Below are 16,414 nucleotides of genomic sequence, written 5' to 3'. Positions count from 1 at the left end.
CCGTGCATCTTGCTTTGTATTTCCAGCGTGAGATAGAGCTGAGCTATTTCTCAGCAGTGGCAGGGCTGCCTCGGCTGGGTCAGCCCAGCCTTGATAAACTCACCTTCCAATTAAGCAGGGTGTAAATGTTGTGAAGGTCTTGACTGGAGCACGCATGTTCAGTCCTTCCCTTTTTTGCTGGAGAATGCAGATTAGGAGTTACTCCCTCACCCCCATCCTCCTCAGCCATGGAACAGCTAATCTTTTGGGAGTCCTGGGGGTGAGCTGGGTTCCCTCTGATAACATCCCCCCTCTCCAGGCCTGCGTGTGCTGTGTGATACAGACATTAATTTTCCCATCCACATTATTGCTCCGCATTGTTTGTGAAACATGGGATTATCTAGATAGAGGATAAAACCAAAAGGAATCAAGTTGCACTTCGAGCAGAGAGGGCTTTTCTTTTAATCAGGCATTTGGTTAAGATAATAGGCTTGAGACCCTAATTGATTATTACTATTTTAAGGTTTTAAGATGGCTATGTCTAGTGAGATGCTGAACATGAAAAAAGCCTTATAAATGGGTTCAGTGTTAGTTTGGGGGACTTGTGTTATTTCAAAACACTGAAAAGGAATCAAAGTCTCCCAAAAAGCTGTTCTCTGAAGCTTAATACACTGTCACTCAGATTGTAGTGGAAGAAAAATAACTGGATTTGGGCTTCTTCATCTTCAAAGGAGTAACTCTCTCCCGGTTTTATTTAAGCTTGGCTTTCAGGAAACCAGCTGCATCTCTGTTTAGAAAATACCTTGTATATTTATGGTGCAATCTAACTATTTTATAGCAAAAAATAATACTGTTGGAATATGCAAGGAAGCCTGCTAATTAAATAACAATAATACCTTGAGCACCTTGAAAACATCTTCAGATATTCAATTAAGGAACAATAACCCGGTGAACTTTAACCTATAGACTATATTCAGACTTTCTACATAAAAGTAATTGCATCAGTCATGATTTTCTCAAGCTACAACACAAGCTCTTGATTGGTAGCTCAACGTCTGAGACTCCTTTTGACTGCATTAATTGGGAAAGCAGACAATACTCTCCCTGTAAACTCCATTTTAGGACGAAGGTTAGTTGCCTTTGTACACGTTTACTCATTGAAATAGGAATGTTTGCTTAATAATTCAAAACAAATAGCACTAGACAACAAGTCCTAATCCTGATTTCTCCTCTGCCAGTGTAAATTAGGAGAAAATGAGGTGAAACTCTGTTTGATAGGTATAGAAAGATTTGTTTAAAACTTCTTTGAGAGAGATCAGAATTAGGCTCCAGCAATTGAAGCCTTTTCTTTTGGCTTCTTTGCTGGCATCCAAAAGAAGAATATGTAAATGGCATTGGGAATTTTCTCCCCAATGAAAGCAGCCATCAGGTTATGGAAAAATGTTTTCCATGTGGTACCTGGTACAATAACATGTGCACAATGATTTAAGAGTTACTATCCTGATCTTCTTCATTCAGTTTGGTCTTATTATCCTGGGTGTTTTCCCCCCTTAGGGAAAGATGATCATCCTTGTGGGCCAAAGTGAGATCTTAGGTGATGAGCTAAGCCCTACCTGTCCCCTAGACTTGCCTGAAGGACTGATTGAACCATTTATTTCAATTCCTCCTGGAGGCTGTCAGCCCATCTCTGTTTGGCAGGGCAGGGAGCACGTGCTTTAGCCAGGCGTGGGATGGAAGTGGAGCACGTGCTCCAGCAGCTTTGCTGAGTCAGGGCCTGCCCTGGCCAGCCTCGTGTCTGAATTTGTACCCAAAACTGCAGTGAATCAACTCTGTGAGGTTCATTTTGAGCACCTCCTTTGCTATCAAACCGTGGCTGCTGCACAAAGCTGCAGGCATGACCCGTCAGACGCAGCAGTTTCAATGGCCCACCTCTTGGACACTGAGCAAAATTATCACAGTGCAAGTATTTCAGTAAAGTGCCCTGTGAAAAATAAATCTTGGGAGCTTTCAGGATGTTTAGTCATCTTTCCAGTGCAGGAGCTTCTTAATGCTAACATCTGTGTATGTAATTGTTGACTTTACCTATTTTTCTCCTCATTCAGAATTAAGTGGATCAGCCAAACTGATGCATTTTTTGCATTTTGACCCCTGTTAATAGTGTTAGCTTCACATCTTTTGTCAGTGCTGCTGTTTCCCAGTAATTCTTCTTTTATACATTTAAGTTCTTACTACTATTTCCCTCGTTTTCTTCTCTCACTGTTATCCAAGTTCAGCAAAAACGAGACTCTTAGGCCTGGATTTTGCAGTCTGAGCCATCCAGGCAAACCTTTAAAAATTCCATGGGGTTCTGCTGAACTGCAAATTCACAGATCAGCCATGCCCTAAAATACATTCATGATCCAGCTCAAAGCCAAGGGCAAGGCTTTTGTGGGTATCAGGGTATTCCTAATGATTGCCAAGGCAAGTCCCCGATTTCCTAACGTTTAAAAGTAAATATCAAATTGGAGTGTTGTGAAATTCACCTCTCATTTGTGAAATGTTTATTTTTGGTATTGAAGGGTGATAATCTTACCCTGCTCGTTGCATGCTGTTGTTTAATGATTATTATTACTTGTACTCCCAATAAGGAATGTTCCTGCAGGAGTAAGTGGGCATTTGAAGTGTGCCCAAGATAGGAATACTGAAGTCAGCACGCCCAAGATAACTTATTCATCTTCTCTCATGCCCTGAGAGTTAGACTGTGTTTAAAATGGCACTTTCATTTCTGGTTTCACCTGTGTGTGACAGGTTAAATAGCGTGGCTTGCCTTGCCACCATCACATTTTTACTGGTTAATTGCAAAGGGCTTTGCACTTCCCCTTTAAAAAATCAGCCAAATATCCTACAGTGGCTGTGATTCAGGGCTTTTTTTTTGTTTCTTCCCTTCCATATTTAAATTTCACCTTCACTCTCCGTGCGGCGAGAGCCTGCCCGGGAAGTGCAGGTGGGAGTGGACACCAGAGCAGAGGCAGGGTGGTGTGCTGCAGAAAAAAAACAACACGTGGCAGATGTTCGTGGCATTGCTGGATGCACTTCTGGAAGTTGCTCAGATGCTGCCATGATGAGCACAGTGTGAGAAGTTACATAGCATGGACTGGCTTCCCTCTGAAGGGCTCTGCGGAGTAGTAAGCGTCCTGGCCCCCATCCAGCAAGGCACTTAAGCATATGCTTAATTTTAGGCACATGAGTGGTTTCAGTGAAGACCTAAGAGAATTATTTTTAATTCACAGATCATTTAATTCAATAGGCAGGTCTGCTGCAGCATATGAAAAGTAGATCTTCATATTAAAAATACTTGGGAAATCGGTGATGAACAAACGTTGTGTATGGGCAGCGACCGTTTCTGAAAAGCAGAATGAGGTAGTCATCACCTTTATTGTGGGAAAATACAAAGCAGATCAGGCAAAAGCACTTACAGCTATCTGGGAGCTATTTCTAAATTGAAAATAAGGGAAAATAAAAGCTTGTAAGAACATTTTTTTTCATTTGAAGTAGGGAAAAATTTATTCTCTTGGTGTAAATAAAAACCTTGTTTGCAGATTGAGGAATTTGTTTGTGTTGAATTTCAGCATCAATTTCAATATTTTATAGTACATTTATCTACAGCTGGAGCATGACAGATTTGTGTATATTTATATGTTTGTGTACATAATACATATGTATACACACATACACAAGGATGCCCAAAGATATACATACACACAGTTTGAAAACTCATCATTATTGCTGGAGTATAAAAACATGCCTGATGCAGAAACTTGTCTCGAGTCTGTTAGCTTAGAGACTGCGTTCATCTGGCACCGTGGGCTCCTCACAGAAACAGGGAACTTCTTCTGTGTAGGAGCAGAATTCCATCAGATCTTGGCTGGAGGTGGAAGGCTCACCTCCCTCCAGATCTCTCCCAAACCCTTCCCTGCCACATGGCCTGACATTCCACCCTCTGCAGATCCGTAGAGAAGGTGCATTCTTTTCTGCATCCCATTCCACAGGTAGAAATGGCAGCGGGATATTCTGGGCTTGTGTGTAAACAATCCCAAAAAGAAAAGCCAGGAGCAGGAACGTGCAGCTGGCATCAGTCCTGTTGCTCTGACCACTAGGGAAAGGTGCACAGGTATTCCCAGCAGGAGCGTGGGGTGCAGGAGAAAACACAGAATGCAGGGAGATTGTACCCAGCCTGACAAACAATTAACAACGGAGCAGATGGTGCCCCTGCAAAACATTCAATAATAAATGTGTGCGTGCGCCGGGATCGGTGACTCTAAGTAGGACAGCCTAAAAAGGTATGCCACTTATCCTGTGGGCCAGCAGGACTTTACAGTTCTTTTAATAATCCCTTTATCCTGTGATTTCTGCTGTGACCCTGATTTCCCAAGCAGGAGGTCAGCCTGGCTGGCCGAGTGCAGCCCTCCCTCCCATCCAAGCCCGGCTCTGTCCCGCCGGATCCCGGCCTGGGCTGCAGCCCGGGCTGCTCCTTTGTCACTGGGCATACCCGTGAAAATTAAATGAACATTTGGTGGTAGGCATGTTTGCAGAGAAGAAGGAAAATACTGTTATGTAAAGTGCCATCACATTTTGATACCGAGTGTAGGGGCATTCCTTGCACAGGGGAGGTGAGCGTGGACGCCTCCGCCCTGGTTCTTACAGACAGCCCACCAAGTCAATACTTTTTAACTTGAGATTTATTTTTCCTTTCAAAACCTAGTTTTAAATGTTGGAATTATTTCTTTTTTAGTTGAAAAGGCCTTAATTTAATTTTTTTTAACCATCTGCTCTTCCAAGATCCCCCTAGTGTAACCGTAGAAAAATGAAGAATACATCTTTAAATCTCGTTCGGTTTGAATGAATGGGTAGATAATCCTGATCAGATGTTTCTTTAGAGAATAATGTTTGAAACGATTATGGAACTTAGCTGTCCTGTCTGTTTCCTAGGTACAGTATTTTCATTTCAGTTGTGAAGTCATTAGGGGTCATCCAAGGTAACGGTTTATTAAAATAGTCCTCTTTTGTTTCAGATTTCCTGTTGAGATGCTTTAACATGTAAAAATCTCCCTGCTGATGTGTCATGGTAGCTTTCCTAACCTCTAGATAGAAACCACAAAGCAGCCTACATAGCTGTATGACTGGTTACCCACCTACATAAACAATAATTACTGCTAAGTGGGAAATTAGATGTCACATTTTAAGTCTAAATGAAAGTAAAGTATTTGAGAATACTGTCATTAAATGCTTGAAGCTAATCGCAGTTCTGTCTCTCTGTTTGTTTTGTAGGACATTTGGGCTTCCAGGACAGTTTTGTCACATCAGGTGTTTTCAGTGTGACTGAGCTAGTAAGAGTCTCACAAAGTAAGTATCATGTTGTGTTTGATTTATGTGGTTTCTGCAATCCAAGTTATTTTTTTCTTTGATTCTTATTGTTCCCTTCCTCAATTCGGAAACAGCATCAGGACTTTCTTGCCAGTGGACAGCATTTATGTGTCACTTCTTTTAATGGGTGAAAATAAACCAGCAGAATTTTAGAGTGAGCTGATAAATAATTCGATTCTGCAAACTTGCACGTGCAAGTTGATAAGCTCGTCTGGTACCCAGCTGAAAATGGGCAGAGTGCAGACAAATGCATGAGAAATCAGCCTCCCATGGATCCCTTGGCAGATCCAAGGGCTGTATTGTAACCAGACCTCTGGAAATTTCCTGCTCTGTGCACATAAACCTGGAAATTTTCTGATGCTGTTTTTTCCCATTGTGTTCACCCATGCCGTGGGTATGCCCGTGTGTGATTGCTGGGGCTGTCCCAGTGCAGGGCCAGGAGCTGGGCTTTGATGATCTGTGTGTGCTCCTTCCAGCTCAGGGTATTCTCTGAATTTGGGGTTTCTACACCTGCAAGTTGCTGAAGTCATTAATAATGCCAACAACTGTGCCAACTTCAGCCTTGCACATCTCACACGTCCTGACTTCCCCAGGCCCACATTTTCCATTAGCTGCATGGAATTCTGGCTTCTGGAAGGATTTGGGATGTGACCTTTAAGGGATGCTAATGCCCCCAGCATGAGTGACACGCTGCAGCATGATCATTACAGCCCTGTCAATACTCACTAGCAACACCAGATTAAGAGCACCTGTCACCACCCTGTTCCATTGATCAGAGGTGCATTGATTGTATTTTGCTATGACACAACCCAGATAGTCCAAGGAAAGACTGTGGACTGAGTCTTGCAGAGACACTGCTGCAAAGGGATCCCCTAAAGAAATCTCTACTGCCTGTAGGGATTTCTTTAGGGATCTAAAAATTCTTCCCTGTCGGGGTGGGGAAGCCCTGGCACAGAGAAGCTGTGGCTGCCTCATCCCTGGAAGTGTCCAAGGCCAGGATGGAGTGACCTGGAAGTGCTGTGGAAGGTGTCCCTGGCCATGGCAGGGTGGAACTGGGTGGTCTTCAAGGTCCCTTCCAACCCAAACCATTCTGTGATCTTTTCTCCAGCTGGTGTGGAGATAATATCACATTATCACCAATCCCCTCTGTTCCAGGTAAAACCCTCAGCTCTGCACCCCTTTAAAACCTTAGGGTGCAACCAGTCTCTTTAAATGATAAAAATGGTTCTCCTCCTTGATAGCAGAAATATTTATTTGTGTGCTGGCTCTGGGAATGTAATTTAAGTCATTCTGGGGCTAGAATCTAACTGGCACAAACCTAGTAGAAAATCCGTGGTTTTGAGGGAGAGTTTCTCAGAGGATTTTCCTGGTTACTACCCTGTTTTGAAGGGTAGCACGTCTAGAAATGCTGTGAAAAAGGTTTCAGCAGGTTTGTTTTTTACTCAACTGGCTTCAGCAAGGGCATTGAAACAATTGGATAGGGTTAGATGTTGGCTGAGTAAACACCTGGTTTATTTCCTCTTTTGGAAAGACACTAGCTAGGAAATTTGCTTTACATTCAGAAAAGGAAAAGCATGGCAAGTGGGAGATACATGAGAGCTCTATGCCCTGGAGAGAGGCAGAGAGAAAAACGTTGAAGAAAACACTTCTTCCAAGCTTCCTTCCCTGACAACTGGTGGGAATTTTGAGAGAAGGGCAAAGTTAAGAGGACTCAGAAGTCAAGAGGAGCTGCTGAGAGCTCAGCACATTTGCAAATCAGTTCACTTGCTGAAGTGCTTAAGCAGAGACTTTGGCATCTGTCTGGCTGTGCAGGGAGCAGAGACTGGCTGGTACCTGCAGCCAGGGTGGACCAGCCCAGGCTGTCACCAGGGTTTGAGTGTCTCCGTGCTGTGTCACCTCATTTCAGCGTGACAGCCGGAGCCTTTTGAAGCCCCGAGGGTTCACCCTCCCCCTCTGCAAGGCATCCCATTTCCCCACAGCCTTATCTGGGCTGGAGGAGCCCTGCACAGCAGAGCTGCCTCTGGACTCTGTCAGCCTTGCTCCATGTGTGCACTTTTCCTAGGAAAGTGCCCCACTCCTGGCTGGAGCCTTCCCAGCCTCCCCCAGAGCTTGGCACTGACCTCGTGAGCATCGTGTTTCAAGCTTATTAATTTTCCCTGATATTTTATTGTAACTAAACTGAAACACTGGGTATCAGAAATCCTAGCACTCAGCATGTTTTGCAAATTATGAGCTGTGTCTGAGATGTTCCCTCTGCTCGCAGTTGACGTGCACCACCTTCGAGGATGGGGCACCTGCACGCAGGAAGAGCATGGCCTTTATTAGAAATAGGAAAGAAGGTGATGGGGGGAAAAATACCAAGATTCAGCTTTTATCTGTTCCAGACACGGGAGTTTGCACTGTTTTTCATGGGCTCTTTAATAATCCTGGGAGGTCAAGACCTCAGTTTTATATCCTGTCTACAAGCCAGCACCTCTACCAAAAATAGTGTCCCCAAAGCATATCGGGATATCACTTCAGAACTGACTCAGAGGGAAGAGTGCCAGCAACTGATTTAGCTACACTGCTTTTGATAGCACCCTGGATTTTCCTTGGAGATGCCCCAGACATGTACTGACCAGCCTTAACCTTGTTTACTTTATGAGGTCTGAGAAGCCCACAGCCTGACATGCCCTGGCTACCCAGTGGGATATGTTTAGTGTCAAGTCTAGCAGCACATTCCCAGAAAACTCAGTATTAACTCACATGCTCATATTCAAAGAATTATTTAACATAACAGAGCAGCAAGGTAATTGCTGCATATTTGCCTAAATTGGTAAGCAAGGTCTTTTAAAGTTGATATAACCCTCTCTGGGTTGTCTGCGTGTTCCTGTGTCCTGATTTGAGACCAGCCCTCTTTCCAAAAAGGTCATCTCTGTGTATGCCCACTGCTATTTTTCTTTCTATGCTTGCTTTTCGTAATTCAGTGATAGAAATAAGTGATTTCCCCCAGTTTTAACTGGCCTGAGGCAGCTGCTATCCAAAATTAATCTTACAAAATATTGTGGGTAGCAATTATGCGCCGGGTTTATTTAGTGAAGTTCCCAGAGGTCCACATGACAAGGAGTCTCAAGTAAGAGGCAGTTGCCTCCATCATGCAAATTTGGGGAATGAATTAATCAAGTGAAAGGTCAGCTGTTTCTGTTATCTATCTTGCCTATCAGTGCTGATCATCACACTTTCTGTGAGCTATTGAACAAGTCTAGACTGTGTTGGTAACAGAAACTTGCTTTCTTCAGTCCTATAGATGCAGATTTTCTTTCGAAATGCTGCCCAGCTGCTGAGTCTTGCAGAGCCTAGTAAAACAGAGAAAGGAGATCATAGATGTGCATCTGAAAAAACAAAGCCTCCTCTCCAGCCCGTCTGATGTGGGTGTTGCAGCTCATGCTGTCAGTTCTCCTCCATTATTAGCAGGCAGAGGGTGTGAGCTCCTCTCTGAGTGTTGTCTGTCACCCCAGATACTGGGGAGACCCTTCCAGATAACAGAGGCTTCATTCTTCCCTCTCTGGAGAGGTCTGTGCTGACAACAAAAGGCTCAGAGGCAGCAGCGTCGGGGACGGACGGGTTTGGGAGCTGACAGCCAGCTGTTGGCCAAGTGAAACCTCCTCCTTTCCTCCCCTGCTTAGGAAAATATTCCACTGGCTGTGGGCAGCCATCTCAGGGTGCTGGAGGAGACCCTCTGCAGAGGGGTGGCTCTGGTGCCAAGTGTGCCCTTCCCTTGGCAAGAGCTGGAGCAGGGAGAAGGGCACTGGGAATGCATCCCCCCTTGGCTTTGAGGGTGCACCATGGGCAGGGAGAGCTGCTGGGAAGATCTCCTCCCTCAGAGGTCATTCAAGCAGCCAGATAAACTGCACTGCCCAGGATGTGAAGAAAGATTTAGGATTTATGAACGTTGGCTAGAGCCAAATCAAACATATTTGTTTGGTGGTGTGTTATTTGTCAAAATGACATCATTCTTCGTGCTGATAAACAAGGGAATTCTGACTGCACCCTGGCCTGAAAATGCCACACGTTGGCTTCAACGTGTGCTGTGTGCTGTGAGGAGCAGTGGGGGGGACTCCAATCCTGCTGGAGAGCCTGTGGCACCACCAGCACACGAACTTGTGTTTGCTCCCTGCTCCCGTGCACACGCAGGAATCCCTGAAACACTGGGACCAATTCCACGGGTGCGAGCAGGGCGTTTTGGGAAGCTCAGGATCCTGCATCCACGCTGATGCAGCAAGTGCCAGGCTTGAGGATGGAGCTTTGGGGATGCAGGCAGGGGCTGAAGTGCCCTTGCCATGACAAGGGCTGGGATGGAGAGGCACTGCCAGCACTCCAAGCAAGGAGCGTGGGTGCCGCTGTGGAAACGCAGCCTCCTCGTGCCTCTCGTCCAGCTTTTCCACAGGGAAAGTGAATCCCAGCACATCCTGGCAAGGTGTGGGGTGTCCTGGCTCTTGTGGAGGGGCTGGGCTGGGCAGTGGATGCCTTTTTGTAGCCCGGGAGAGGCTTTTCTCCTCCTCACAGACACGTGTGTGCAGCTGGGGTGTGATGAACCTGCTGTCCCTGAGCTGCAGCCTGTGTGTTTTCTGCTACACTAAGCACTACACTAGTGAAGGCAGTTAAAGTCAGCAGCATGAAAATTAACATTTAAAAAGATACTCTATATTCCTTAGGAAAGCACTGCTACCCAAAACTCTCTGTGTGGGCTTGGGTATGAGAGGGAGAAAAAAAAGATTATAATAAAAAATAGACTGCAGGCATAGAGTGAACAGTTGCCGTGACCTTGCCTTTTGTATGCCATTACACAATTCAATGGCAGTCCACTCAAACCTTGCTCTCGATCAATATCCTATTAAAGCAGCACAAAAAGTCTCTATAAACTTAGTGGTTAGCTATGTTTATAAATGGAACTCAGCATAATTAGATGGTCAATAGCAGGCTGTACTTGTAATTTTAAAATGAACATCACACATTTCATATCTGTTGTATTCGGCGGAGCCTCTTTGAATCTAATGATACAGTGTGGAGCAAACAAAGGCCTTGCAAAAAAAAAAAAAAACCACCCAGCTCCCCTTTCCTCCCAGCAGCAGCAGCACAGTGTGTTTCCCTTTGTTTATGGAGTCACAACACAGGAAAAAGTTTATTAGTCAAATGTCATGTTTCTCCCATTTAACCTTAAACACATTATCACTTCACTGCAGTGTTACACGTGTAATGATCTTAGTCACATCCCAGCCCCTCTGTAAAAATAAATACATACAAATGGGCAAAAAAGAGAGAGGCTAAATATTAACGTGGCTTAAGGAAAGTGCCATATTCCAAGGGAGACAAATGCCAGCCTGGCTGGTTTTATTTAGTGGGTTTCCTGTTCTGTAATTCAGTAATTTTTTTTCAAAATAAATATTGCAATTGGGTTTAGTCAGAGGGCTTTTTCTTAATTTCTCTATTAGTTTTCTTGACATTTTGGGTGAGGAGCTGAGCTGGAGGGAGCAGGCTGGGAGCAGGGTGATGCTGCCCTGCATCCCAAGAGTAGAAAAGTGTCAGGCAGAGGCACTAACCTTCCTCCTCCTCCTCCTCTGTTTGGGCAAACCAGCTCCTCCTGCCCCTCTGAGTGTGTCCCAGCTGCACAGGGAATTTTTGTGATGCCAGCAGCTGAAATGGGGGCTCCAGGCTGGGTGTGGGGCAAGAGGGATCCTTCCCTCTCCCCTCCTTCCAGCTCATAGCCCCGGGTCAGGTGGCATCTTGAGATTTTTGGTTTGAGTCACAGTTGCATTTTCTGACGTCCTTTCCCATTTGGGGGATGTTCTGAGCTGCCAGGAGGTCACTTTGCTGCAGAGCATTTCTTGCAGGGGCAGTGGTGAGGTTCAGATGTCGCTGCCTGGAGTTTGTGAGGCTGCAGCTCCGAGCACGCTGCTCCACGTGGGGCTGGAGCCTGTCCTGGGGCATGGGAACAGGGGAAGGGAGGTTGTGTGTTGGATTGCCACATGCTGCAAGGAACAGGTTTGGTTTAGGTCAGATTTTTAGTTCTGACAGTGTTTTTTAGTTTAGACAGAGTTTTTAGTTTAGATAACAGTTTTGCCATAGTTTGCCCCACTTTGATCCCTTTGCATTCTCTGCAGACATGCTGCCTTTGCTAGGAGTGATAGAATCCCAGAATGGTTTGGGTTGGAAGGGACCTTACAGCCCATCTCATTCCAGCAAGGACACCTGCCACTATCCCAAGTTGCTCCAACCTGGCCTTGGACACTTCCAGGGATGGGGCAGCCACAACTCCAGCACGTTGTTGTGATTTATGTCAGTAAAATGCAAGAACTGCAAGCAACAGTACAAATGGGCTTTGGTGGAAGACAGGCATTGTCAGAAATCCAAAAAGGGATTTTGGAGCAGCTCTGCCCTGTGCAGCCTTTGCCACAGCACTTCTGAGGCCAGAGACCTTGAGCTGATGGTGGCAGGGTGGTGGCTCCTCTGCTAGGACTGCCTCAGGGGTCAGGAACTGGCCCCCATAGCCCAGCCAGGCCCTTTAATCTCTGCTGGTGTCTATTAAAAGGGAGTTTTGTTCTTTAACCCTCTGGTTTCAAACTGGCATTTGAGTGTGGCAAGGTGGTTTTGGCCAGTGACCAGCACAGCATCCTCAGTGTTTGCTACCCAGGCAGCAGCAGCCCCTGTGGGGTCAGCCCTTTCTGCTTTGCACTGGGTTTACCCAGCATCAGCAATACCTGGTTCCTACCCTACCCCTGCTCTGAACACACATTCCTCTTTTCTATAGGGCCAACTCAAGAAATATCCATCATTTGGGGAAAGGGCAATAAACAGGGCAGGGGGAAAGAAAGAAGGGAAGCATTACCCACATACCAGTTTTTCTTCCTTATCTCTTTGGAATAAAACTGTTTCATAAATCTGGCAATGTCCAGGAAGTTCATTGTGCCTCAGATAGAAAAGCTTTAATTTAATGCTTGCCTTTTTATGTTCCTGTTTGGAAAACTGTGTGCTTAACCTGTAAGTTTGGGAGGCAGAGAGTGCAGAGGAATTGCTCAGGAAAGGGTTTGCAGAGCACAAATCTGTTTGGCAAGGAAGTTGCTGAAAACTGTGGAGTAGATGCTGCAGAGAGTACCTTTATGATTGATTTCCATTCAAGTCAGACTGACTGCAGTGTGGTCATTTTTCTAACCCATAACTGCACACACTGCAGCAGTCTGCTATCTGCAGGGTGTCTGAATTATAGCAGTCCATGTCCCTGTTACCTTTTACACAAATTACTTACACCGGTTTCTTTTTCCATGCAAATTCATCAGTTTTACAGCCTCTTGTAGCTGCTGTCAGGAAACTGTTGCAGAAAGCACAAATTGATAAAACCAGTTAATTTTACTGTGCTTAATTTTTCTTTGCCTCTGTTAACACACCCTCTCATATACCCAGCGTGCAGGAAGCCTATGATAGTTAAGAGAAGATAACAAAGGATTTGAGTGTTCTTGTCATAAATTACTTCCCAACTTAATTCCTTTTAATGACCATTCCAGATTTTCTCAAGTTTTAATGGCCTTGTGCATTTTCCGTCCCCGGCTTTTAGAAGTCCGTGGATATCCAGGCTGTTCCCTTTCTGTCTCAATGACGTTCTTAAAAGATCCTTGCCAAACAACAACTAATTGTCTTGTGGGGATGATGAGGCAGCTGCAAAGCTGCATTATTCCTCTGTCAAATCTGACATTGTGAGCTCCTTAAGACTTGGGGTGAAATACTGGCCCCGTTACAGTCAGTGGCAGCACTCCCAGCCCAGACATGTTAGCTGGGTGATAGGAGCTATCCTGTCTTCATTTCCTCACTCCTTCCCCGTTGGACTGAAAGATTTTTTCATGTTTGAAAATGGGCCAGGTTCTCAGACCAAAGATTAAACTTGGCTCAGCATTGCTGTGTGGCACTGAGACTGCCTTGCCTTTGTGGCTGTGAATCAGGGCTCTCAGACAACACAGCCCAGGCCAAGCCGGTGCGTTTCATTGTGCAGGACGTCCTTTTTCAGATGGCTCTGAAATGGGAGAGAAACTCATGATCTGTGATTGTCAGCCCCCAAAGTTGCTTTGTCCTGTGAATAGCCCTGGAACAGCCACAGTGGACGTGGTACCACGTGCTGTATTAGTGGCATTTCGGCACAAAATCCATTCTCTGCTGGCTCCAACGTTAAGCTGCTCTGCTCCTTGTCTGCTCCCAGAAGAACACAGCACATGGAGCTCATGGCTTGTGCCTGCAGATTTCAGGGTGGGTAGGAATCCGTGGTGCTTAATGTGAAACCAAAGATCCAGGACAGGGAAAGTGCAGGGATTCGTGTCCCTTGCAAGAAAAAATTCAGTACTGAGTAAGGTGGTGGGGTGAAGAGTGGAAGGTCACTGCTGGATAAGACTTTTGGGGAGTTGTGTGTCTCTAGCTCTGATTTAGCTGGAGGAGAGGCCAGAGGAAAGCTCAGATGCTCTAAGGCAGAAAAGAACTCAAGTTTCTCATCTGCCTTTTTTAACCTCTGTGCTTGTGGCTGTACATCACACGTACCCCAGAGGTTCTGAGGTGTGTATTTCCCTGCCTGTGCTGCTTATAGATCCTGCCAAGCACTCTACAGGGATGATGCAGCCTATCTGTAACCATGCCAATAGAGACAACGTGGTCCTAAAAGCAACAAGTTTCATTAAATGTTAGAATGACATTAATAGAAAAGCAGCGCTTAGAGGAAGTTGTGCCGTAATTGTTTAATTTTAAAAAATAATAATAATATCTTTGGAGGAATGTAAGAGAGATTCTATGTCACGGAACATTGTATTCTTGATAAAATTTCCATCTTCTTGATTGCAATGCCAGGTACCATTAGCATTTCCTAATTTCCACATCCCACCTGTTCCCATTGTGAAACTAAACACACCCATGAGGAAGAAGAAAGTGATTTTGAAGTGCAATTCATGCCATATTCACATGACTTACTGACTGCAATCTCTTTTGTTTCCCCAGCACCGATAGCTGCAGGAACAGGCCCTAATTTCTCCCTCTCAGATTTGGAAAGTTCTTCGTACTACAGCATGAGCCCAGGAGCAATGAGGAGGTCTTTACCTAGCACATCCTCTACCAGGTAATTTAATCTCTGCCTACTACCAGGTTCCTTGGAAACCCAGGCCAGCATCATTACTCATCTGGGAAAGTAACCATTAAATTCTCTGACAAGCTGTTTGGGGGCCTCACCATGTGGAGCTGTTTCAGATTCACAGAGCTGAATGTTCAGCTGGATTGCAGTGAAGTTCTTTTTGTGTGTGCGAGCCTCTAAGAAAAACTGTGTAGGTCCTGGTTGTATCTGGGTGAACCAGGAGAAGTTCCACTGGAATTGCTGAGTTTTGGCTAGTGGCAGAGGAGAACTTGGAGCATAATAAGATGCAAGGAAAGTCTTGAGATAGACTTACATGTATTTTTTATTGTAAAAAGTGTTACCTGTGAGACTAAGACTGTTTCAGGATCTTGGTCTATAAAGCATTTAGTTTTCATAAAGCATTTAGAAGTTTGTGACTCAGCCTTTGGAAAACCAAATTGCTAATGCAGATGACTGCCCCATCTGATTTTGATTTTGACTTAGATGCCAACTATCAAACAAGGATATTTTTTATTTTTTACCTTTCACTTTAATCATCCATGAGATTAGATTTATAAACAAGCTCAGTCACTCGAGTAGTCTTGAACACTATTAAGGAACCAGATTGATTTTTCTTCCCCCACAGCCAAAATAGATCACTTATTTCAAAGACATGACAAGAAAGTCTAACTCCTGCCTAACGCTCTTTTACATTTTTATCTCAGCCTGCAGTGCCACCAGCTTTGCAGTGAGCAAGTGCACGTGTGAAAAATCTCTGTAGCTTGAATATAGCTGTTGTTTTTATTTTAAAAATAATAATCTTTAACGAGAGGCTCTTAGCAGTAACTTCTTACAGTTTGCAGCGATTGGAAGAACATTCTGTCTTGCACTTAGCGTGCACGTTGTGGAGCTCGGTGGCTACAATTCCCACTCCACATCAATTAAAAACTTTGTGCTGTTTCTTTCTTGCCTGTAAACTGTGTAGCCTACAGCACTCATCATTAGCACCGTTCTCAGGTAGAATTTACTGGTGACTCCAGAAGCAAAAGTGAGGTTATTAATGTTACTTAAGAGCTCAGTTGTTGCTCTTCTATTCTTCTGCAAATAGCTACCACTGATAAGGAGCTAATTATAAACAGCATGGGTAGTTAATAACTTGGTAATATGTTTGTTTTCCTCTCATTAGGCTGTTCCCAGTCAGAAAAAAAAAAAAATTCTTTAAATACACAGACTCAGCAGAATTATCAGGCGGTAATTATATTGTATGCACACAATTTCCCCTATTGACACATAACAATTCTCTAAATTAAGGAATGGCCAAACCTGCATTCCACACATGCCACAAGACTCATTCTTCCTGTTTCTCACCAACTGGTTTTGCACACCCGCCAGCTCCTACCTGTGCAGAGCTTCGGGTGGGGAGGCTGCAAGCTCCAAACCAGGAGTGGAAGATTTTATGTCTGTTAAATGTGTTCCCCCTACACAGAGGAGCCTGTTCTTGAATGCCTTAAGTCTTAATAGAATACAGATTTGGGGGAAAGGAAAAAAAAAAAAAGAAAAAGTGAGCTGGCCCAGCCTTGGAAAAGTACTTAGAAGAGAAATTCTCAGTAAGGTCCCCACACAGTCTGTACAACTCATTATGGAAAACAGAGCCAAGCTGAGTGTCTTTGGCTCTGGGATCCTCTCCCTGCAGAACTGCTGGAGCCAGCGGCCACCAGAGACCACTCAAAGGGCTCTTCTGTGTCCTGAGCCTCTGGTGAGGGAGGTGTGATGTATCACAGGGGGATTCTTTAATGCTGACACTGGCCAGAGATACCCATTGGGGGCTTTCTGAGCCTGCTGGCACAGCTGCAGAGCCAAATGCTTCTTGTTGTGGGATAACGTGAGCATTTGAACCAAGAATGGATTCTTCCATCA

General features: G+C 44.8%; 1 protein-coding gene across 11 annotated transcripts in view; it reads left to right on the top strand.

Annotated features, from left to right (window-relative positions):
- The window catches only part of NFIA (nuclear factor I A), a 244,444-nt gene that overhangs the window by 151,050 nt on the left and 76,980 nt on the right, over positions 1 to 16,414 (top strand). For all 11 annotated transcript variants that reach the window (XM_084211881.1, XM_084211877.1, XM_084211885.1 and 8 more), the window contains 2 exons: positions 5,287 to 5,361; positions 14,389 to 14,506. In XM_084211881.1, the coding sequence (XP_084068007.1) occupies positions 5,287 to 5,361; positions 14,389 to 14,506 (193 nt within the window). The remainder of the gene's footprint in view (positions 1 to 5,286; positions 5,362 to 14,388; positions 14,507 to 16,414) is intronic.

Source organism: Fringilla coelebs (genome assembly GCF_963513975.1).
Source record: "Fringilla coelebs genome assembly, chromosome: 9".
NCBI lineage: Eukaryota > Metazoa > Chordata > Aves > Passeriformes > Fringillidae > Fringilla > Fringilla coelebs.
The sequence above is the reverse complement of the archived record's forward strand: the minus strand, read 5'-3'. Positions and strand labels throughout refer to the sequence as shown.